Source organism: Carassius auratus, chromosome 42, assembly GCF_003368295.1.
Source record: "Carassius auratus strain Wakin chromosome 42, ASM336829v1, whole genome shotgun sequence".
NCBI lineage: Eukaryota > Metazoa > Chordata > Actinopteri > Cypriniformes > Cyprinidae > Carassius > Carassius auratus.
In genome coordinates, this window is record NC_039284.1 from 8,706,928 (window position 1) to 8,731,323 (window position 24,396).

At 36.4% G+C, this 24,396-nt stretch overlaps 2 protein-coding genes across 3 annotated transcripts; one reads left to right on the top strand and one right to left on the bottom strand.

Annotated features, from left to right (window-relative positions):
- Window positions 1-15: 15 nt before the first annotated feature.
- On the bottom strand, window positions 16-17,265 carry LOC113060549 (heat shock 70 kDa protein 4L-like). 2 transcript variants are annotated; one of them, XM_026229549.1, is made up of 19 exons: window positions 16,913-17,265; window positions 14,926-14,983; window positions 14,679-14,819; window positions 14,364-14,486; window positions 14,185-14,284; window positions 12,634-12,767; window positions 12,280-12,524; window positions 11,993-12,069; window positions 11,750-11,901; window positions 11,311-11,417; window positions 8,685-8,818; window positions 7,945-8,141; window positions 6,535-6,612; window positions 6,234-6,368; window positions 4,975-5,100; window positions 4,660-4,767; window positions 2,166-2,285; window positions 1,413-1,577; window positions 16-371 (listed from the first exon to the last, which is right to left on the bottom strand). In XM_026229549.1, exons 1-19 carry the CDS (start codon window positions 17,017-17,019, stop codon window positions 195-197), a joined length of 2,484 nt encoding a protein of 827 aa, XP_026085334.1. In that variant the 5' UTR covers window positions 17,020-17,265; the 3' UTR covers window positions 16-194. The 2 variants fall into 2 exon arrangements, with proteins under 2 accessions (XP_026085334.1, XP_026085335.1); XM_026229550.1 differs by having other exon boundaries at window positions 147-371; window positions 1,413-1,574.
- An 865-nt stretch (window positions 17,266-18,130) lies between these two features.
- On the top strand, window positions 18,131-23,371 carry LOC113060550 (charged multivesicular body protein 3-like). The gene is made up of 6 exons (XM_026229552.1): window positions 18,131-18,282; window positions 18,533-18,593; window positions 18,740-18,919; window positions 19,694-19,815; window positions 19,901-20,015; window positions 22,019-23,371. The coding sequence occupies exons 1-6, from the start codon at window positions 18,238-18,240 to the stop codon at window positions 22,165-22,167; spliced, it is 672 nt and encodes a 223-aa protein (XP_026085337.1). The 5' UTR covers window positions 18,131-18,237; the 3' UTR covers window positions 22,168-23,371.
- The last annotated feature ends 1,025 nt before the right edge of the window (window positions 23,372-24,396 follow it).

Here is a 24,396-nt window from a genome sequence, read left to right on the forward strand (position 1 = left end):
ATCCAGTCCCTTAATAGGTACAAGAGAAAACCAACAGAGGAGCAGACGTCTACAAACAGATGCACAAATACAGCCAACTGAGTGGTGGACACAGAGAGAATGGTTCCAGCTATCAGTTCAGTGTAAGTCGAAAAGGTTTAATAGTGGCTTAAGTGAGAATGGCAGCAGTATTAGATGGTTGAGTTGGGAAGAGCTCAGTCCACCTCCATCTCTCCAGACGGAGGCTTCATCTGCTGATTGCCTTTGCTGTCTGCACCTTGCTGTGCTGCGGGGCCATTATGTGCCCCGTTGTTTCTGTCTCCCTCCTCTACAGGCTCCTCGGTTTTGGGTTTGGGTCGGTTGAAGACAGGATTGCAAACATCCTCTAACTCCTGCATTTCGACACAAAAACAGATGAATGAATATTTATAGAAATCGCATTTTATTTAATGATGCATTAGGTTTGAGTGCTGTCAGCCACAGTACCACAATATGAGGATTCTTTATGAAAGAACCAGACACAACCTGCCAGTAACATGTTGGGATAATATTTTGCCCCATAATAAAATGGACAAGTAAATTGTAGTTTCCTTCATAAAGAAAAATTGTAACCATATTTTTGCAGAAAAATGGTTTTCATAATTACGCATATTTTCCCTACAAATTGTCATTAATTTCATCTAATTTCCATGACTTTAAAGCCAAATACATATTAAAATTTAGTACAACATATAACTAGACATTTACATTAATCAGACACTTTTATCCAAAGCAACTTGCAGTTCATTCATAAAAATTTGTATCAGTATGTTCCCTGAGAATTGAACCCACAACTTTTTGCATTGCTAACACAATGCTCTACCACTGAGCCACAGTGATATCATGTTTGTTTTGCCACCTTTTATTTATAATCAAAATATTTTAAATAAATGTTTAATTTAATTTACCTCACCAATCAGTAATTAGAATATAGTAAAACATAGAAGTAGACAGAGTCTGTCAAAATAAAAGTCCTATATTACTATGTTGATACCTATACTGTATATTTCAAGGATACTATATATTTAATTCCATTCAAAGTAATTCATACATTATGATAGTATGGTTTCGCTGTGCTTTATTTTAAATAAAAAATATAGCTGTAATCACCAAAATATATACTATAAACATTTATTATCATCAGTCATAAAAATTATCATCAATCATTACAGTAAAGAATTGTTGCATGCAAAGTGATTACCTGCCATGAAAATAGTGTATTTTTTCCCTTTTTCAGGCTTTATTTTCTTTTTGCAAAATAAACATCGCTTGGATATGATTTTGTGAGATGAACTCTTATTCATTATTTATTTAAGAAACTGGTGTGATCGTTCTAATGACAGGGCAAAATGTAATGCATCCTGACTGTATTTTTTCTTTAAAAGTGCACAAACCTGAATCTTCTGAATGATCTCTGCTACTTTGACTGCTGGGTCTTGAGCGACTGTGAGTTTACTCTGGGCGTTCATCTTTGTATTCATCCAGCCTAGAGCTTCACACACACTCTTCTCAACAACACTCATCTCCTCGGTGCTCAAGTGCTGGTAGCGCTCATCCTGCTGGTCAAATGGCAGACCACAGCATTTAATGCATCTCAGCTCCCATTCATTTCAATGCTAAGTGTACCTCAGCACTGCATTATTTAAAATGCTTCAATATTGATGAGGAACAATATAATGAATGAAATTAGTAAATGCAATTAATGTTACATTTTCTTAAGAATAGATAAGCCAATATGAACAGCAAAATATTAAGATGCAGTTACAAACACAATTATTCTGACAAAGATATATAATTAAAATAACATAAATGACCAAAACAACTGATATGAAGTCAAACACTTGAAACTTGAAAGTGAATTGTGGGAGACGTAACAAGGTACATTAAATAACTTAAAAAAGTGTAAGTTACAAAAGTAATTAGGCCAGTAGATCTGTGCAAAGGAGTTATCCCAAATAAAACCAATTAGTGTCTATAAAAAAGGAGGTTGCACATCACCCCAAGGCTTATAAAAACACAACAGGCAAGAACTGTGCTTTAGTTGCAAAAATAAAAGCTTTACATTTTTTTTACATTTTTTAAAGCTTTTCTATGAACAGAACTATACAATATCAAAAACGCTACACTGATTTAGCATCACAGCTTACCCTCTGTTTATACACATCCACCGCCTTCATAAAAAGCTGAATTTTCTTGCCTAGCTCCTCGAACGCTCTGGGTCGACCCTCATGCTCTCTGTACCGTTCTTCAATGGGCTCACCAAACTTCTACACAAGACAAAGACAACATCCAGTTGTTTTTTTTCCAAGTAAAGATTTTCATTGGATGGACTGACCAATGTGAAAAAGCACTACAGCACAGTTCTAAAAAGACTATGTGTTACAGAAATAATATACTTTACAGTAATATACTAAAGTGCAAACTGAATGTAATGTTTCCAGACATTTAATTAGATGTTAACTGCAATAAAAAAAAATTATTATAGATAAAATTCCTATTAAGTGCAATTAGCTGAACAATAGAGTGTTTTTAAATAGGACTTAAGTAATCTTGATTAATCGTTATATGTCATTTAATAATTCTATTGTCTTTGAAATATGGGTAAAGTGTACTACCAAATGTATTGACAAGCATTTATGAAACATTTATGTCATCTATTTAAAGGGGTCATCGGTTGCCCAATTTCAAAGTTGATATGATTCTTTAGGGTCTTAATGAAAAGTCTATGACATACTTTGGCAAAACGTTCTCAAAGGTAGAGCTCAAAGCTCTGTTTTCAGCACTCTGTTCTAGTCCATGTTGCTTTAAATGCTAATGAGCTCTGCTGACCCCGCCCCTCTCTCATGTGGGGTGAGGAGCAGACTGAACTTCAGCCGCGAAACTTGCTAACTAGCTTCTTCTTTGTTTGTTATTATTTTATTATTATTGATCATTTTTAAGTTGATGGTTGTATTATGTACTATTTTGTACTGTCCTCGATGTTTGACCATTAATAAAAATAAATAAATTAAAAAAAGAAAAAAAAAGGCCATTTGTAAAGATAAAAAAAAAAACCTTCTACTCACTTCAACTAGAGATGAAGCTTGATCACGAATGATTTGTGCGAACATAAACAGATTTAGGCAGATCGGGGATCAGCATATCCCTTCAAAACTAAAGTAACGTTAATCCCCTGCATCTTCAGCGGCTCAGATGTCGGGAGTAAATTACAACTGCTTTGTTTATTATTACATCCAACAACAGAACACCTCAATCGCTTAACCGGAGACATTCTTGTCTTCCCCTGCAGAGGAGTCGACACAATGGTGGACAGCTCACTCAGGGCGAGTCTAAGGTAGGACGGCCTTGTCAATCAACTATTGTGGGAGGGGCCTGTGCGGAACTACGTCATTATGACAGGAATCTCAGCCTGATTTGAGAAAGTGGGTTTTAAAATAGGGATTTAAAAAAAAACACTGGCTGGATTTTTATCATTATAGGCCGGATGTGTACACACACTTCCAACACACAAAGGTGTATTTTGCACAATTGTAATGATGAAATTTAAACGTAATATTGAATCTAACCTCTAACCACACTGCAATTCAGACTGAATGGAATGTTTGGACAAATATTTTATGGTTCTGAGACTTCCACAAAAGATCTTGTTTTATATTGTAAGATATTAAATATATATATATATATATATATATATACAGACCACCTTATTTTAAAGATACACTACAAGTGCACATTCACTTGCATTTAAACATTTATTTTTTTAAGCTCCAGAGATGAACACTCAATCACAGAAGTAAGAGATAAATGTTGAAAATTAAGCTAATGTGAAAAATACAAAAATAATATAACAGATTTATATATGAATGTACTAATAAACTGAAAAAAATTCGATATCGGTACCGATACACTGATTTTGATGCCGGTTCCCGAACGATACTTTTTTCGATACCAATTTTATGAAATCATTTTTAAACAGATTAAAAAAACTCTGATTTCATTTTTCATCTTGTTGATGTTTATACAGACTCAAGGACTCATCTCCTGAGCCACTGCACAAAGGAACAAAATGTAACCAATACAATATATCAGTGCAAATACATTTAATAAAGCTCAAATAGTCTTCAGTTTACACATCTGTTAGGCTACACTTACACTAGTGCGTGTTCATTTTAAAATGCATTTTTTGTCAGTGATTTACTGTCTGTCTGTGCTCTCTCTTCACTGATCACTGCTCTGACTCAGAGGTAATAACATATTTAATTTCAGCGACATTATATGGCCAAAACACACATTAGACGGCAATCAGAAGTTATTGCAAACACTTGATCATAGTTTAAAGTGAGTTTTGAATTCATAAATTATAAATTATTTATTGTCTTATGCAGCATGATGCTACAGTGTGCATGAATGGTCACATAACACATGCTTTCAGTCATTAGTATGAACGGACATCTGCATATGACAGCTCCCGCGCTACTCTCCAATGAAAATGAATGATTTCCGGTCTGTCGTTTGTCAGAGATAGTGGAAAGCCGGATTGTAAACTAGAAGGTGTGTTTGACTTGACGCAGACCGACTGGTGTATTACAGTACCAGGAAAGCTACAGAGAGGATGGATGACCTGAATACTTAAGCACCTACTTTGAGTTCAAACAGTTTGTCCTGATAGATTTCTTTCTCCTGGTCTTCTCCTTCTTCATACAGCCAGTTCTCCGTGTCCTCAAGCATTATAGTGAGTCGGTTACTTTCCTGCAAAGGAAGAACATCAACACACATACATAGTAAGTCTCACCTGAGCTTCATTTTGATTGTATTTATAATGTTCTGTTCCATGTATTATGACTTGAGGTTTTAAACTGCAGAACTGGGGTAGATTATACTGAAACAAAGCATGAGCTCCCAAGTGTCTTGACTGAGAACAACAGCTCCGGGTAAACAAAGAGATTATGTGCTCACATCTTCAGTGACATATCTCTCATAGACGCCACACAGTTTGTCTCGCAGCTCGTAAACATACTCCTCCACAGCATTTTTAGCATCGTTTCTCTCCTTCTCCAGCTTGTCCTGTATGATCATTTTTTTCTGGAAGAGAGAATGCAGTGAATATATATTTACAAACTGGATCGTTGTAACTTTTCAGCCTTATAAGACACAAAAAATCTTAAACGTCATAATTATGCAGATTATAAATGATACATCAAGCATACCGTTCCGGAAAATAACTACTCAACTGTACTGAATGTGCATTTGTATACACAAATGTCTCATTTATAATAGGTTTTTGTCTTGTGAGGGGCGTAACATTTCCGTCACACGCTTGAAGCTTTCATCCAATCACAACACACTGGATAGCTGGCCAATCAGAGCACACCTCGCTTTTCAGGACGATGAGCTTTGTAAAAAATAATAACAATAATGTACAGTATGTACCCTTAAACCGCATAAACATTTCATTACACCAAATAATGTTATTTTTTTAGCAATGTCATATGACCCCTTTAACTAACTATTAACTTTGACTTTCGCCTTAATAAACTCCTAATATGTTTCTTATTAACAGTTAGTAAGGTAGTTGTTAAGTTTAGGTATGGGGCAAAATTATTGACAATCTAAAATATTGTCATGCAGACTAAGGCATTGATATGTGCTTTATAAGTACTAATAAACAGCCAGTATGCTAGAAATATGCATGCTATTTCATAGTGAGAATTGATTCTTAAATAAAGTGTTACTATTTAAATATATTATGAAACCTAATCAACATCTGTCAGGTGGCCTTAGCCAGACAAGCAAGTCACTTCAGAGGTGAAGTATGTTTTTATTTTCTGCTGTGGAATCATGTGCATTTGATGAATGGTGCACAATAAGACCAGGAACGCACAGTATTAAGACATATTGTCAACTAACAAAAACACAATAGCATAAACACTAAATCCCTCATATGATTTGAGCAACATGCAGGGTACAAGATACAGTTGGTCCAGCTGGCAAGAGTTATAAACAGTAGCTAACAAGAGACAAATATAGTGAGTGCATATAAGCAAAATGAATTCTGCCGAAAGCGAATAAAACGGGGCTCTAATTTGAGATGAGAATCACGAACGCACAGGGTGGAAAAAGAGGGCTGGCTTTGAACGGAGTTGATTTAAATGAATCGCACCACTCCACGTGTTCTCAAGAGAACTGAGGCAGACTGAAAATGAATTATGACTTACTTCATATTCAACAAAGTTGTTGAGCACATCTTGATCCAGCTGTCGGGTGGTGTTGGCCCGAATGGGCAGATCAACACTCTTCACTTTTGACTTGCCTTTGCTACTGCTTGCACCTTGATCTTGTTTATCGCCCTCCTTTAAGAAAATAAGACATTTGAAAAGATATAAGCACAAATGGGTCTGTTAAAAAACAGAGACAGATAGATCGAATCTGGAATGCATGACATGAACCCTTCAAAGTAGAAATAAACAGCATTTGAGAATATATTTGCATATATTTCCAATGTACTGTAAATTGTACCTTATTGCCAGAGTTATTCATCTTTTCCTCTTCAGTGGGCTGGTCTCCTTGGCCTTCTTGGTCCACTTGCATTTTATTCTATTAACAAAAGCGTAAACGCAGCATGAGAGATCTGATCCTGCTCACAGTGCTGAATATATTTGCTCGTTTTGAATATTCTTTATAAACCAGGAGCATTGAACAGCCACAGAAATCACTACAATGCAGACTTCCTCCAGTCGCATTCACAAAACTAAAATGCTTTGAAATGAATAAAAAAGTGAATAACTGAGCTGGGGTATTCTGCTTCAAAGATCTTTCATTTGGCTTCATGTATTTTATATTATTAGTTTGTGAAGCCTTGTGCAAAAATATAATCTGTATAGTACTGCATACTAGAATACTACATACCGGTACATATAGTAGTTTTCAGAGGTTTGTGGTCAGTAAGGTTTTGAATGTAATACTTTTATTCAGCAAGGATGCATTCATTGATCAAAAATGGCATTTATAATTTTGAACACTTTATTAATCAAATAATCCTGAAAAAACGCATTAGTTTCCATAATAATATTAATAATAGCATTGATAATAATATTATTTCCACACCATTGACAATAATATTATATTAATAATTCAGCTTTGCCATCAGAGGAATAAATTGGATTTTAAAATATTTCTATTTCTGTTTCTACAGTTTTATAAAGTATTTCTTTTCTACAGTTATTAAAAAAAATACACATATATATATATATATATATATATATATATATATATATATATATATATATATATATATATATATATATTTCTCACAAAATTAACTTCTACTCTTTTCTTTTTTCAAATAAATGCAGCCTTGCAACTCACCAATTCCAAACTTTTTCTTTTCTCATTATTATGTAAAAAAAATAATGTATTGAAATACTTGAAACTAAATTTTTCACCTACGTACATACAACTTGCATTACTTTAATACAGTGCACAGTATATGTACTGACTGACTGACTGATTGATGGCCAGTAACCTGCATATTTGGATATTTTAGATTTCTTTGGCCTAGTTTAAAAACTGCTGTGCCAAATTCCAGCTGTTGATGGCAAGTCAGGATCCTAATAAGCTAAATAAAGTAACCCCTAACACAAGAACGACAATCTTCCTCTTCTGGGACAGAGGTGTCACTTTCAGTACCAAAAAAAGTCAGCTTAAATTAGTGACAAAGAGCGAAAACACTTACAGAAGGCTAATGCTGTGCCTGTGCATCTAATCATGTTTTAAGGAACAAAAAAAGTCATTCAGGTTTGGAGCAACATGAATGATGACAGAATTAGCATCTTTGGTGGAACTAATCATTTAAATATTTTTCTTGACAGTCTCGTCATCAATGGAATGGAATAAATACAAAAAATGAATACATTCAATGCCTCCTACCTGTTCCTCAGGCCTGCCCTCGTTCTGTACAGTCGGTTCTGTTTCCATCTGCACCTCCTCTGCCTCTCCTTTCTGTTTCTCTATCAGAGAGGCGCTGGACACGCTGAAGATGCCATGCATGTTCACACGCACCTTAACCTTGACCTTTGAACTGTCCCCATCAAGCTGCGGCACCACATTCTGTATGGTAAAGCGGCCTGGCCACAACAGAAAAACATGTAAATTAGAACCAGAAACAGACAGAAAAAAAACAAGGAAATTTCAACAGGAACATTAGCCAGAAACAGAAATGAAATCAAACTGAATTGTTCTGAACAGACTATACATTACACTCAGTATGGCGAGGGTATATGATGTGATGGGATTTAGAGTTTACGGGACGTCATGTCTCGGTCCTAATTATTACCAGGCTGGTAGGTGTATTCTGACACCTCTGTGACACTCCTCTGAGATTAGACTCGAACCTAATCCACTTCACAGCTAGTGTGTTGAACACAATGGATCACAATTCTGAGGGCATTCTTAATCAAATGAGGCCATGACTGACTATTAAAGGATCCCCTGGGCTTCGCACCAGAGTGATTAGTCTCATTTTAGATGTAAATTAGGCTAGTGCTGGCTAAAACTCATTTCATACTGATTCCTATAGAAGTTTTAATAAAGTCTGGTTTAATGCCATTTCAGAATGTAATCAACATGATACTGAAGTTACATGATACACAACACATAGTGATACACACCTATTCTGCTATCTGGATAGGGCAGCTCATGTGGACAACTGTAGAACGCTTCCAGGTCAAAAGGTTCCTTCTTGTGGAAGGTGATGACTTTGGAGAAAGGTGCTGCATGGTTCTTACTAAACACCTCACATTCCCTGAAGACGAGAAAACAAGTCGAACGATGTCATCCTTAAAGTCAATATGAAATCAAGTTTAACAGTTTGTATTTCTTTTGGGGAATATTTATGATCAATGATTTTCCTTTATTCCCTCATAATCTTTAATCAGACGAGTTTCAATCTCAACCTGTCACTCACACGTGCAACTATCGCAGCAATTAGCAAACAAAAAGTATAATATTTAATGTATTGTGTTTCAAATATTAAGCATTATGATACTACATTGTACAAAGTGGCAACCTGCAATAGTGACCTTAAAGAATTATTTCTGCCTGGTTTAACCCATAAAACAATTATTTTGAAATATTTTGCTAAAAATATTTTTTACTTACATTTTTAAGTTTACAATTTTTTTCAGTGTAGCTACATATAATAAAAACGAATGCAAAACATTTTATCTCTATAAGCTAGCATATTTGTAGACTTACTGGACACTAGTTGTCACGATCATTAGCTGGAGTGCCCACAAACTTCAGTAGACTCCACTCAGGACCATTCCACCCATCAACCACCAGATGTCACCATATCACTTGGACACTAGCACCTCTCATCTGTTGCACCACACCCAAACTACATCTCCCATGAGCCTCTGCAAAACTATCACCTTGTCACACCTGCACCTCATTCATCAGCTAATCTTCTTGCCACACCTGCACCTCATTTACACGCACACATAAGCAGCACTCACACACAGACACTTTGCGAAGTCTTGTTTAGCCAGTCTGACATTTCTGAGCGGTTTCCTTGTGTTTGTTCCTTCTGTACCTGACCTTTTGATTGTTTATACCGATTCTGGTTATTCCTAACATACCTGACGCCGTTACTGATCATTGCCTTTCTGACCATTCTCATAATTAAAGTTCTGCATATGGATCCGAACGTCTCTGTCTCATCATTACACTAGTTACAATCAAAAGCACACCTCACATATTTACATTTACAAATTGAGCATTTGCTTTTAAATATAGGTTAACAGATGGATACATATATTTTTAAGATTTATATAAAGATAATATAAGATATATTATATATACTAGATTTTTTCATTTCTGAATAAAATGTACAGGTTCTTCTCAAAAAATTAGCATATTGTGATAAAAGTTCATTATTTTCCATAATGTAATGATACAAATTAAACTTTCATATATTTTAGATTCATTGCACACCAACTGAAATATTTCAGTTCTTTTATTGTTTTAATACTGACGATTTTGGCATACAGCTCATGAAGATCCAAAATTCCTATCTCAAAATATTTTCATATTTCATCCGACCAACAAAAACACCTGCAAAATTTGCTTTCATCCGAAAAATGTACTTTGGACCACTGAGCAACAGTCCAGTGTTGCTTCTCTGTAGCCCATTTCCTGCACACACCTGTGCACGGTGGCTCTGGATGTTTCTACTCCAGACTCAGTCCACTGCTTCCGCAGGTCCCCCAAGGTCTGGAATCCACAATCTTCCTCAGGGTCCAGTCACCTCTTCTCGTTGTGCAGCGTTTTTTGCCACACTTTTTCCTTCCCACAGACTTCCCACTGAGGTGCCTTGATACAGCACTCTGGGAACAGCCTATTCATTCAGAAATGTCTTTCTGTGTCTTACCCTCTCGCTTGAGGATGTCAATGATGGCCTTCTGGACAGCAGTCAGGTTGGCAGTCTTACCCATGATTGCGGTATTGAGTAATGAACCAGGCTGGGAGTTTTTAAAAGCCTCAGGAATCTTTTGCAGGTGTTTAGAGTTAATTAGTTGATTCAGATGATTTGGTTAATAACTCATTTAGAGAACCTTTTCATGATATGCTAATTTTTTGAGATAGGAATTTTGGGTTTTTCATGAGCTGTATGCCAAAATCATCAGTATTAAAACAATAAAAGACCTGAAATATTTCAGTTGGTGTGCAATGAATCTAAAATGTATGAAAGTTTAATTTTTATTATTACAGTATGGAAAAGAATGAACTTTTATCACAATATGCAAATTTTTGTAACTTAAGAGTAACCTAAAGAGTAACTTAATGCTGCTACTATATGCTATATGCTATACCTGCTAAGATCTTTCCACCGGTTTTAGCACATTACTACGCATTTGTTAGGATGATATTGTTGGTTGCTAGGTGCTTGCCTGTTGGTCTCTATTATTTTCTCATGCATTGATGGCTTGGGTCCCTTCTGCCTTGCAAGTCTTTTTATGGCCCACCAGGTGCAAATCAAATTGTGATTGCCAAGAAATGCAATCTCACACCTCTCCGCAATAAGCTGCATGATTGGAGGCATCATTCAATGGAACGACTTATTTGCTGATTCTTGAGGTTGGTGTTTTTTTTTTATCCTAACTTTCTTAGTTAGCTTAGTTAACACTACAAATAAATAATCTCTTGCTAATGAGAATACTTGGAACACAACATAGCTATTTCAGATATCTGCACTTGCTTCAAACAGTTTAAAAGGTTAAGTTTAAAGGCTCTTACCCGACACTTTCATCTGTCGGAGACGTCCAGCGAAGAGTAATCGGGAAGGGGACTGCATCGGTGATGGAGAACTCTCGGACTTTGAAGGCTGGAGACAGGATTGCACACTTACCACACACACATACACACACACGCATACACACAAAAACAAACATTTATGATATACAAGCAAATGTAGTTACATGAGCTGTCTAAATAGGGTATTAGTACAAGGAATCAGAGCCAGCACTGCATGCATCACAGAGATTTCATCTTGTTTCTACACCTCTCCCACAGAATCCACTAACTCCTCAGGGAACTGGCACAAGTATTGTTCAACTCTTCTGCTGTTTCTGTGCTGACATCTATAATGCCTGTTATCAAGGCCATTTTAAGTGCTGTAGACAGACTTGTTCAGATTATGGTCTTTTTTTAATTAGGCTTCATGAGTCTGTTTTACCTGTAAGGCACATCCGCGTGCTACAGCCTCGTCTGCGTTCAGCGTGGTGCTGATGTCTTTACCGAAGAACTTTGAGATTCTCTCCTTTATGGTCGGGATTCTGGTGGCTCCGCCCACCACCTCGATGGCATAGATCTCGTCTCTGCTAAGCTCTGTGCCAGGACGAATGCAAATTAGCAATGGATTTCAATTTTACATCTGTTGTGATTGATTTTGTGAACTGGGCCATCGGCTGCTGCTTACTTGATTGTTCCATGATCGATCTGAGAGGCGCCTCCACTCTCATCAAGAGCTGAGCACACATCTCTTCAAACTGAGCCCTGTGTCCAATCACAATCACATCTTTCTGCTCAAACCATCAATCCAACAGTTTTCTATTAAGCCTGAAATGCTTAATTTGCATTGATTTAATTTCACAATACACATACAACAACAGCCAATAACAGCTCTGTTATTTATGAAAGAGGTTACATGAACGTTGAGGTAAAACTACAGTCTGCTAATTTTGGAGCAGAACTTAATCGAATCACCTGTTCATTTTCCCATGGACATCGATGTCATTCATGAAGCACTCGATGTTGAGAGGGAGATCCGAAGAGTTTGCACTCATGAGCTTCTTCAGTTTCTCACACTCCTGATAGAGTCTTAGAAGAGCTCTTGGGTTGTCTTTAACATTGAGTTTGAAACGGTTTTTGAAGTCTCCGCAGAAATATTCCACAAGCAATTCATCAAAGTTGCGTCCGCCCAAATACGCGTCAAATGCTGTAGCCAACACCTGCAACAAAGAAGAGCTTGATAATACCCTTCATAACAGCTTTGGGAAAGATTAAACATATTACTCTGAAGTAAACATAGCCCATAAAAATATAGGAATTAACACAGACCTTCAATTTCCCCTTGTTAAAGGAAGCAATGGAGACTTGGTAGGATGAGTGCCCAATGTCAACAAACACAACATTACGGGGTTTCTCCTCTGGGTTTGGCAAGTCCTGTTTATAGATGCCGTAGGCCAAGGCCACTGTAACAAGAATAACAACAAATACCAAACATGTGATAATAGACAGAGATAAGAGTACTCCAAAAAGTTCTTTATATCTGTTTGATGTTAACATAAATGGAACCCATATAAAAGAACTTCACATTCTAATTATCACAAAAAAATATATAATAATAATAAATGAGTGTGTCACCACGAGTTAACTAAATTAATATATATGAAATTAATATATATTAATATATTAATGAGTTATTACGAACATTCACATATATTTAGGATCTAATTGATATCCTGTTATAAACATATACACTAGGTGAGGAAGAACAAACCATGCAAATGAGTCAATATTCTATTGATTTGTGCTTATTGGTCAACTTCTGATGAAATGTAAACAACAATCATTGCTATTAAAATTGAGTAAAATAATAATGTTTTATCATTTTAACACTCGTACAGTAATATTTCCCCTAATTATAACTAGACTAAAACGATAAGACATTTAGTCAACTAAAACTAAAAGTATGACAACAAAAACGAAAAGTTACATTTGACACAGGACTAAGAACAAGACTAAATAAATAAATAAAAAATAGCTGACAAAATTAACACTACTGCAAACAGTTACTCTGCTGAAGATGTTGAAAATGACAAACATCATAAGACAACACCATTACACAGGAAGTTCACGAATCATGTTTTTGTCAGTCATCACACATTTAATTTGCTTCCGCAGCACCCTCACATTTTCATCTAGATCGGCAACCTTAGAAGGGGTAATTACATTAGTCATGACAGCAATAATGAGAGAGAATTTATTCATATTATTTATAACGTGTATTCATTTTATTCAGTCTTTAAGAAAGGCTGAGTCCCCTAACACATGTACAATATGCAAATCACCCTTCACAGTAAATCTACATAATAGTCCTGCAGCCTGTTTTATTCAGTTAAAAACTGGTTTTATGTAGTTTCTTTTTCAACAACATGCACACTGTAAAAAGTGACACCTCGCAATTGCTACCTTAAAGGCACAGTTCACTCAAAAATGAAAATTAGCTATTAATTTACTCACCCTCGGCTCACCTTTTTACATAAACCATGAAACTTTCATTTTAGCCCTTCTTTCAAGTTCAAGTTTGTATCAGAAGCTTGTCTTTGGCCCAAGTCTGAACTGTGTGCTCAATTCAGTTCTCGTTGGAGGAACTGAAGCGCTGAATGAGTTGGCATTATAGGATCATATTATGTCAGTCTCTAACTTTGGGTCTCTTCACTAGTTGCTTATTGGCATGCATATTACTAGAATTAAACTACTTATTAAGCACATAATTGCCTTATTCTGCATCCCTAATCCTACCCAATACCTGAACTAAACAACTACCTTTTTAACTTAAACTTAACTTAACTTAAACTTAACTTAAAAAAGCTTAGTTTTGCTGACCTGCTGTTGTGTCATTAATCAGCCTCAAGCAGTTCAGCCCAGCAATCTGAGTTGCATCCATCAGGGATCTCCTTTCTACATCCGTAAAGAAGCTGGGGACCTAGAGAAAACCCAGACATGTCTAAGAGATGACAGGCATGTCAAGAGCACTAGCAGAAATATGTTTTGAAAGCACTCACAGATATCACACAGTCCACCACGGGCTTCTTCAAGGCGTGCTCAGAAGTTTCTTTCAGTTTGGTGAGCAACATGGCAGTCATCTGCTCGATGGTAAACACCTTGTCCTCGTTCAGATAACGTACCTATGACAATGTAATAGAGTATGTAAGATGATCTCTAGCATGTTTAACATTCTAGACGTTTCACAACAAACATTTTTGCAATATTCTTTTTTTTTGTCAATGCATTCATTGTCCAATACATGATTTTTGGGACAGTGGTCTACAACAGCAAAATAGTTTTCAAAGTGGTGCCAAAATATCACAGAATATCACCTTTATTCCAGTGCTGCCATTCACCAGTTTGTGAAGGTTGTAAGGCAACTTGGATTTTTCCCCTTGAACATATTGGTCATCAAACGCTCGACCGTGAAACTTCTTAAAGCCGTGAACCGTGTTCTTAAAGTTAGTTATGATCTATAGGAGGCATGTTTATTGGTTAATATCCCACCTAATTTTAAGGTTAGCAAATATTGTAAAGGTTTAATAAATTAGAAAGCATGAAATGAACAGCATTTCGTACCTGACTTTTAGCAGCATTTCCAATGGTCCGGTTTTTAGAGGCTAGAGAAATGCATGCTCTGTTGGAAAAAGTGACATGTTCATAAATGTAACATACACCCTCCATATTTAATTTCCAGACTGATGCATTCTTGAGCCCGGAAGAGCAGGGAGTAGATCAGCACCTTGGACAGCGTCTTCACTAGCGCTTACGACACAAACCATGTTATGGTGTGAAATAAGCTTCTGAGATTTGAAAAGGCATATCAAGACTGCTAGAAACCTGAGGTCTTTAATATGATTTCTTATAAGAGGCAGGGTTTCTGCATTTCAGAACCACTAGGAATTGTGATAGTGGAAATTATTAGTGGAATTAAACAGGCTTCAAACTGGTTTGGATTCATTTGGATTAATCTGTTCAACACGTTTAATCAGTGTTTGGGATTCTTTTCAACATGTTTGAGGGTAACCTCATGCTTCTTCTATTTTGTTTTAACAAAATCTGTGTATTATATAGTAGCAATCAATACAAGCCAACATCAAAAACAATAATGTGTGAAATATTCATTTCAGTTCAATAAAATTAGACCACAGGATGTTTCAAACTCATTGGATTGTCACTATCAGACAGAAAATATTTAATATTGACAAATAAATTGTCAGACAGAATTCTGTCACCATTTAATCATCCTCATCTTTTAAAAACTGTATGACTTACTTTCATCTGTGGAATATAAAAGATAATTTGAGAAATGTTTCAAAGAGGAAGTCAGTGGTGACCAGAACCAACATGGTTACCAGCATTCTTCAAAATATCTTTTGTGTACCACAGAAGAAAGACATGCAGCTTTGGAAATCTGTACTTTGAATGCAATATAAGTCGCTTTGAATAAAAGCAAGAAAATTACATTGATGTTGCCTGATTTGTTGATGTTGCTGACAAATTATAGGAACACAGCTATAAAACTTTATCTCTTCTTTCCGTCAGGATGTAGATTTTTTTATACTTTTATAGAGAGAGAGAGAGAGAGAGAGAGAGAGATTAACCAACATGAAGTACTGAGTTATGGTGTGAAAACTTATATCTTATAACTTATGTATGTAGGTTATATCTTAAAGAAAATGGTTTTAAAAGTATAACCATGTTTTTTGGCATATTTACCATTAGTATAACCACAGTTATTTTAAAAATACCTTGGTTAATAGTAAACATGTTCTGTTTACTTTTATTATTATATGTTGTAAAACCATGGTTAATTGTCGCATGTCCCGTATTTGAAGAGCCACTGTGATCTGTGAGCAGCGTTGCAGGAGAATCTGAGGATGCGCTAACAACATAATTCGACTTGAGTAAGCACCGCAGTGACCTCCTTCAACACCTCAAGTGTGATCTCCTTTTAGGACAATTGTCCAAACACCCGCAAATGACAATTTTCCAGCAAAATATATAGTTTTACAGCATTTTCTTTTGATCGCATGTGATGGCGCGCCCAGAAGGAGAGCGTGTGGATCTGTCCAAAGAACACGACTCCACGGTCACAGTCTCGTGGACGCGCCCCACGCAGCCTGACGGATTATAGCGTGCACGTGCAGCTTTGCATTCGTCTAACACAAACAGCCATTCTGATCCATTTCGCGAGCGACTGAGTGTGTGGATGACAGACAGGTGGGAAATACGCTGTGCGTCTCTCATTCACGATCAAATAAGGACTCAGAAATAAAGTGTCGGTGCTCTCGTGACAATAAACTCTCTGGAAAAATAAAGACACAAAAGAGCATTGCTCTCAGACACGTTTCAGGGCGTAGCAAACATCACTGATAAGACTCATACAGCGGTTAAACTGATGAAATTCATGCAAAATGGAGATGCGCAAGGGCTTAGCAATGGACAGAACTGACAGCCGCAGGAGCAACATGCACTGGATTGGGAACACGGCCAGCTGGGCAACAGCAAACATTGCGTAACAAAACACAGCATCATTTTACAGGGATGGCAATGCTATACTCACGGAGTGCATCTGTCACTGTATTCGTTTGCAATTGTTTCAATGCCGCCGCTCCTGGCTACAGCGATGTAACAGTTCTGGAAACCCACATCAATCCCCACCACAGACATGTTCAGTCCTTATTTCTTTAATCTTAACACCTCCGGTCCAGTTTTAACAGTGCAGCTGGGTGAATACACAACACCCCTGTTCTACAGTATGTGCCTGAGCGTGCTAGAAGAATTACTTGCTATTATGTAAGTCTGGCTTTTTATAGATAATTCTTCCTTTCTAATCCTAGCAGAGAACCCTTCTACTGCATCCTCGCAGCCTCCGCTGATATTGTCAACCGGTAATATGAGTAAACCTGCGCATTCGTCAAGAGACTGGCATTCTACCAAGCCCCGCCCACGGCTGTTTCTGATTGGCTACTGGACGTTTACCAGCAGTTTGATTGGCGCAGCATCCCAGATAAGAACGAACAATCTAGAACCTGGCGATAAAAGCTCGCATTTTTACGTCACTGGGAATGACCGTGCAGTTAAACGAGCTATAATGAGAACGTCAGGGGTCCATCACTGGATAGATAAATAAATAAACAGCAATTATAAATCAATAATTAAAGGATATTATCAAAAAGTTCTGACTCAAACTGAGGGGAGATTATTATTTTCATGTTAAAAAAAGACGTTGCCAAATGGTTTTATTATTTGGTGATTAAAATAAATAAACAAACGTTTATAGAAAACTTTATGATTGAAATTATCTGAAATTGAGGGCACACTATATGTATTAAAGACAGGCTTTGTGGGTTTATTAATACATTTTTATTGTATTATTTTGTATGAACTGTTTTTCATTACGGGGCCGAATTAATTAGTTAATACTTAAATTTGCTTATTCTTGTCAGGAGTGGATTTTTCGTTTTGCAGTTTAGCTGTGCCTCATAAAAAATATTTAGCTTCCTAATTTATGTTCACTGTTCACATCACTGTCTCATTAGCATATTTTATTTTAAAATATCAGTAAATAAATAAGTAATAACATCTGTTTTGTGTATTTATATAATTGTATACGTATGAAAAAATATTTATTTGTCAGTCATTTAAATTGTATATTTTAATTATGTTTGAGGAGCATTCACTGTCATTTTCGACATAACAAACATTCAAAACATTAATGGAAAAATACAGTTCAAGGAAAGCTGTACTTTTATTATGAAAAGTGAACAATAACCGGAAACTCCCGATGTTGTCATCCGTCGAAAGGCTGGGATCAGGAAGTTGACTTTTAATGTACTGTTTTGGTTGCTCTCGTCGCTGTTCAGATATCTAATTTACAAGTTTAAAATGGGACTTTTTGGAAAAACACAAGAGAAACCACCGAAGGACCTTGTAAGTGAAACATCAGTTATCGCGGACGACGGGAGTTAATGTTTTCTAATTAAACGTTCCTTTGTAAATAATAGCAGGCCTATAAATAGCTTGTTGGTAACATGTTGTATTACGTAATGACCTTTTAAACGAGGTACTTTTAAAAGCTTGGTTTAACTCTGTGGTTTATAAGTGGGTTGTAGAACCAAAATCATAAAATTGCCTTTACACTTAAAATTTAATCTCAAACTTTATAATCTCTTTTCTATAGATCAATGAATGGTCTCTCAAAATCAGAAAAGAAATGAGGGTTATTGACAGACAGATTCGAGGTGAGGTCATATTACACCGGTAATTGTTAATTTGACAACTTGCAGTCTATTTTAATAATGTAATTACATTTTAATTACTTTTTCACTTAGGTAACTGTACTTAACCAAAGTTGTAATTGTATATATTGTATTTTTTTTCCCCAAAGATATTCAAAGAGAGGAGGAGAAGGTGAAGAGATCAATCAAAGAATCTGCAAAGAAGGGACAGAGAGATGTCTGCATCATCCTCGCCAAAGAGATGATTCACTCAAAGAAAGCCATCAACAAGCTGTATGCCTCTAAAGCTCAAATGAACTCTGTGCTGCTCAGTATGAAGAATCAGTTATGTGAGTATAGCTTTTATTTGCAGACCCAACAAGTGCTTTGTAAGTTCACAAATGGCATGAATTCATAAAAAAAAAAAAAATAATAATATGGCATGTGCAAATGTTTGAACACCCTTCCACTGATCCACTACCCCAGAACCTTTTTATTATTGAAATTAATTTGCTGCCGTCAAAAGTATGTTAAATAAAAAAGGGGAAACAATTTGATGAAAATAGCAACATTTTAAGTAAGTTGTGCTTTGGGTTTGTATAGCTGCCACGGGAAATAATGTGCAAGGTGTGGGAAAAGGGTGGAGTACACCATGATGTTTAAATCTGAACACACTAGGCTTTATACACTTGCAAAATGATTACACTTTGACTGCTGAAAATCTGCACACTGGCTATGACTTTAAGCAGCTATTGTCAATTTGTCATAACTTTTGTTTGGGCAAAAATATTAAGATAAGAGGTCGACTGCTAGTGTATTTTACCATTACCGATAGCTAGGTTGGACCACACCAATAACGATTAATCAACTGATAGTTTTTAAAATGGAAACTGGATGAAAACTAAATAGTGCTGAAGTTTATTCCAAAAAAAAAGGAAAAAAAGAAGTGCTTAACCATGCTTTTTAATGTTAAATATTTACTAGATTATGTAGAAATTAACATAACCTAAATTAAAGCATTCTTTAAAAGTACTGTTCATTGTTATTTTGTGTTAGCTACTGTATTAAATAATATTAACCTTATTATATACATAAAGTGTTACTCATACATTTCCCCATTCCAGCTGTATTAAGAGTGGCTGGTGCCATGCAGAAGAGCACAGAAGTCATGAAGGCCATGCACAGCCTGGTTAAAATCCCAGAGATTCAAGCCACCATGGCAGAACTCTCCAAAGAGATGATGAAGGTATGTACATAAACACTTCTTCTGCAAAGAAAAGTCTTGATGAGCACATGTAACATCTCTAATGTGGCTCACTCATACTCCACAGGCTGGAATCATAGAGGAGATGCTGGAGGATACAATGGAAGGGATGGATGACGAGGAGGAAATGGAGGAAGCAGCAGAGGCTGAGGTTGATAAGATCCTCTTTGAGATTACAGCTGGTAAGGAACCACATAACCATCACTCACACTGTAAAAAAATGAATGTAAAAGGCTTAAAATGCTATGGTAAAAACTTTACTATTTACAGTGAAAACTAAAAAATCCAACAGGACATTTCATGAAAAGTAAAATAGTGTTACATTTACAGTTTTGGAAGAGAAAAGAATATCTTGTCATCTTATATCAATCCGACAGTCCCAGAATTCACTGTGACGGTTCACATTTCATGGTTTTTCATTAAGATGGCTTGAGAAAGTTAAAGGGATCCTCCACCTCAAAATGAAAATGTTGTCATTAATCACTTAACCCCATGTCGTTCCAAACATGTAAAAGCTTTGTTCGTCTTCGGAACACAATTAAAGATTTGGACGAAAACCAGGAGGCTTATGACTGTCCTATAGACAAATAAATAAATAACACTGTCAAGGTCCAAGACATCGTCAGAATAGTCCATCTGCCATCAGTGGTTCAACCATAACGTTATGAAGCTACGAGAATAAAAAACTTTATTCAACCATTTGTCCCCTCTGTGTCTCTCCACATCAGCGTAGTGCCATTTTGGAGAATATGAGCTATACGCAATACGCTAATGTGGAGAGAGTTCTCAACCCGTAATCGATCCTGGAATCAATCCCGGGATGTGTTTGTGTTCAGAAGGCACTCTGGCAATTTTCTGCCAATTTTCCGAGACCAACGTGCAGTGTGAAAGTCATAGGTTTATATCACTTTCTTATTTCATACGAATCCAGTCAGAGTTATTTAAAAAATTGTCTTTGATCTTTCAAGCTGTTTGATGCCACTCAGCGGGTGATGCACTGCATCGGTCCTTGAGAAGTTTAATAAAAAGTGCATCCATTGAAAAAAAGTGTCTCACACGGCTCCGGGGGGTGAACAAAGCCCTCCTGTAGCGAATCGATGTGTTTTTGGAAAACAACTATCCATCTTCAAAACGTAATAATCACTTTATTCTAGTTTGCGACCACTGTTGTAAACGATTCAGTTCCGGGGAAATTACGTACCGTATTTTCCGGACTATAAGTCACACTTTTTTTCATAGTTTGGCTGGTTCTGCGACTTATTTATCAAAATTAAATTGACATGAACTGAGAGAAATGAACCAAGATAAAACATTACCTTCTCCAGCCACCAGAGGGCGCTCTATGCTACTCAGTGCTCCTGTAGCCTACCACTGAAAACAGAGCGCCCTCTCGCAGCTGTAGAGGGTAATGTTTTCTCTTGGTTCTAAATGAATGCGACTTGTAGTCCAGTGCGACTTATATGTTTTTTTTCCTCATCATGACATATTTTTGGACTGATGCCACTTATAGTCCGAAAAATACGATATGTGGTCAGCTTTGCACATGCAGAAGTGACGCAATCAGATATGGGGCTGAGAGATCTAAAAAAAACAGTCAAAAAGTCAATTATTAAGAGCCGTGTGAGACAATATTTTTATGTTGTATGCATTATTTTCGTGTCATGTGGCAGTGTGATTTACCTCAGTGTGTGGTTAAGATACTTGTTTTGATAGATGTGGCTTTCTCATTACTACCTACACTAAAAAAAAAAAAACGGGTGGTGAAACTATTTTCACCCAGAAATTGCAAGTAAATATTTTAAATAATTACAAGGAAATGGCATATAGCACATTTAATTTAACATGCAGTTTTATTACAGAAAAATGAAAATAGTATTTTATTGTAAGTGTATTATAGAGGCACAAAACTGATTCGAGTACTTCAGTAGGTTGGGATATTAACATTATATCAATGAAATATACTTTTTGTTTTACTGTAAATTTAAGTTCAGTTTGTAAAGCCTAATGTTGGCTGCCACATCTGCTGTTTTTCTCCCCATAAATGGTGTAGGATGTGGAAATGGCCATTTTATCTCACCTCCCCAGTCTTTTCTTTTGATGAAAAGTGCTACCGCACAAAACATTTTATCATTATGCACTCATAGATATGAACCACGGATGAAATTATTGCTTTGTTTAAAAACAGGTGCGCTTGGAAAAGCACCCAGTAAAGTCACAGATGCCCTGCCTGAACCAGTGCCGATTGGAGCCACGGCAGCCTCAGAAGAGGAAGAGGAGGAAGAAGAAGAAGATATCGAGGGAATGCAGTCCAGGCTAGCAGCGCTGAGGAGCTAAAAGACCCGTTCTTTCTCCTTGAGCTCTATAGGCATAGACGACATATCCTTACATCCTCTGTAGCTTCTCTTACTCATAAGAAGACTTAAGTTTACCACTAAATTCAGACTTCACATAAAATGAACAAAGCTATATTGATAGTGTATTTTGAAATAAAAAGAACTCTATATTACATATAATATAAACAGTGAAGTCCGATGTTTAGTTGTTATATTAGCAGGTGGATGGCCTTATCAAATGATTCCCTCTTTACTTAAGCCCGCTTCATTTCCAGATATTCTGACTCCACTCATTTGGATCTATGTCTATAGTTAAGCAGCTTGTCCTAGACTCTGTGGTGTAGTGACATCATATCACTACATATCACTACGGTGCTGGTCGAAATCGTTTGGTCTCGAGCCTTATTTAGGCGAAGTGACTAGTTCTTTCCTTTATCTGGTGAATTGGTTTTTACTGAGTAGGACAACTTCATTGAAGCCATTACTTGTAAAAAATCTTGTACAAATACTGAATATAAAAATGTACCTGTTTGCATTGTTATTTTATAAGTAAACAGTAAACTTTTTAGCAAGTTATAAAACAGGCTTTTGGAAAATAAAGGAATGGTTGTGGTCAAAATCTGACTGGCTTTTACACACTAGGTGTTTCAGACTTTAAGGAGCTGATCGCATTTCTGTCTTTGTTTCTACTACTTTTGTACTTTTGTTATCGTTTAAATCCAGTTATATCTTTGTATGTTATTGATTATGAATATTTTGAATACTCTATGCTTTTGCTTTTAGATTAATGAAATGCCTAATGATGTAAATGGCTGACAATTTATGTTATAGTTTCTTCAACCAGACCTATGTTATATTTGAAGATGAATATTTGGATATTGAATACGATTCTAATATGTCTACTTTCCATACGAAACAACTACTCTTTATGCATTGTGGCTTTATAATTAGTTTTGGCATGACCAATTTCGTATGGTAGGATCCATTAATATCTGATTATTTGGCATAAATTGTGCTCTCTGGAGTGAAAAGTAGATGGATTTTGAGCAGCTCCAGGCTCAGTATGTTGACTCGTTTATAATCCCCTGAATGAACCAAATTTTGTTTCATTTCAGACCTTTGCTGTTCCATCCATCTGCACAAAACTGTGTTTTGTATATTGGAAAAATATGATGATAACTCTAATAAAATTTTACAGGCAAAAAGAGTAGCTACATTTAACAACACTGATGGAACCAATGTTCTAGTGTAATCCAAAGTCCTAATTTAATATAGCATTAGCTTACAGTAACAGTAATCTATATCGTTGACCGTATCATTATCTTTTGGGATTCACAGAGGGTTGTTTTACTTGCCTCATTCTCTCTCCTTTTGACTCACTCACTGTCCAGCTTTGTGAAGGAAACCTGATCTTCTGAATGTCTTTTGACTATGAATCTATCTTATTTCTCTATAGAAGACAGAGGTCTGCGCTTAAAGGGGTCATATGATGCTGCTAAAATAAAACTTTTTTGTGTTTGGTGTAATGCAATGTGTTTCAAAAAACACATTATTTTCCATATAATGTACATTATTTTTTCTCCTCTATCCCGAACCTTTTGAAACGTGTCAGTTTTACAAAGCTCATCCCTCTGAAAAAGCGAGGTGTGCTCTGATTGGCCAGCTATTCTGTGCATTGTGATTGGTTGAATGCATCAAACGTGTGACAGAAATGTTATGCCCCTAAAAATACTGTGATGCATGTCCCAGCGTCATGAGACTCGGTCCAGCTGCTCTGCTCGTGCGCATCCCATCATCTACTCTTTTAGCAGTTCAGTCAATGTACTGTTAGGAGTAACTGAATAAATCGGGATATTATTTCATTTCGCATCAGAGGGAGTGTAAGGCACGTTTATAAACCGAATAATTTATGTAATTTGTGGATTAGTGCTTACTGGGGACGCAAACCGCTTCAAACAATTCATGTGTTCCCCGGGAATCAAACCCCCAAAGCTCTACCAGTTGAGCTACAGGAACACTATTTATTTATAGAAATGGCCTTTGTGCCACAGATGCATTGCAGGCTACTGGAACCTCCTACTCCTCCATAAAATGCGCTGCACACACCTGAATCTGATTAGTCTTGTCCTCTTTTGGAAGGCCAAGTACCATATTTTTCGGACTATAAGTCGCACCTGAGTATAAGTTGCATCAGTCCAAAAATGGTCATGATGAGGAAAAAAAACATATA

What these genes read in the sequence shown, in the direction of transcription:
- LOC113060549 (XM_026229549.1), bottom strand. Translation starts at nt 17,019, where the DNA reads ATGTCTGTGGTGGGGATTGATGTGGGTTTCCAGAACTGTTACATCGCT. An exon ending in ATGGCAGCACTGGAATAAAG is followed by an intron (nt 14,487 to 14,678) that starts GTGATATTCTGT and finishes ACATTGTCATAG; the next exon opens with GTACGTTATCTGAACGAGGA. An exon ending in ATCGATCATGGAACAATCAA is followed by an intron (nt 11,902 to 11,992) that starts GTAAGCAGCAGC and finishes GTCCTGGCACAG; the next exon opens with AGCTTAGCAGAGACGAGATC.
- LOC113060550 (XM_026229552.1), top strand. Translation starts at nt 18,238, where the DNA reads ATGGGACTTTTTGGAAAAACACAAGAGAAACCACCGAAGGACCTT. An exon ending in TCTCCAAAGAGATGATGAAG is followed by an intron (nt 19,816 to 19,900) that starts GTATGTACATAA and finishes CATACTCCACAG; the next exon opens with GCTGGAATCATAGAGGAGAT. An exon ending in CCTCTTTGAGATTACAGCTG is followed by an intron (nt 20,016 to 22,018) that starts GTAAGGAACCAC and finishes GTTTAAAAACAG; the next exon opens with GTGCGCTTGGAAAAGCACCC.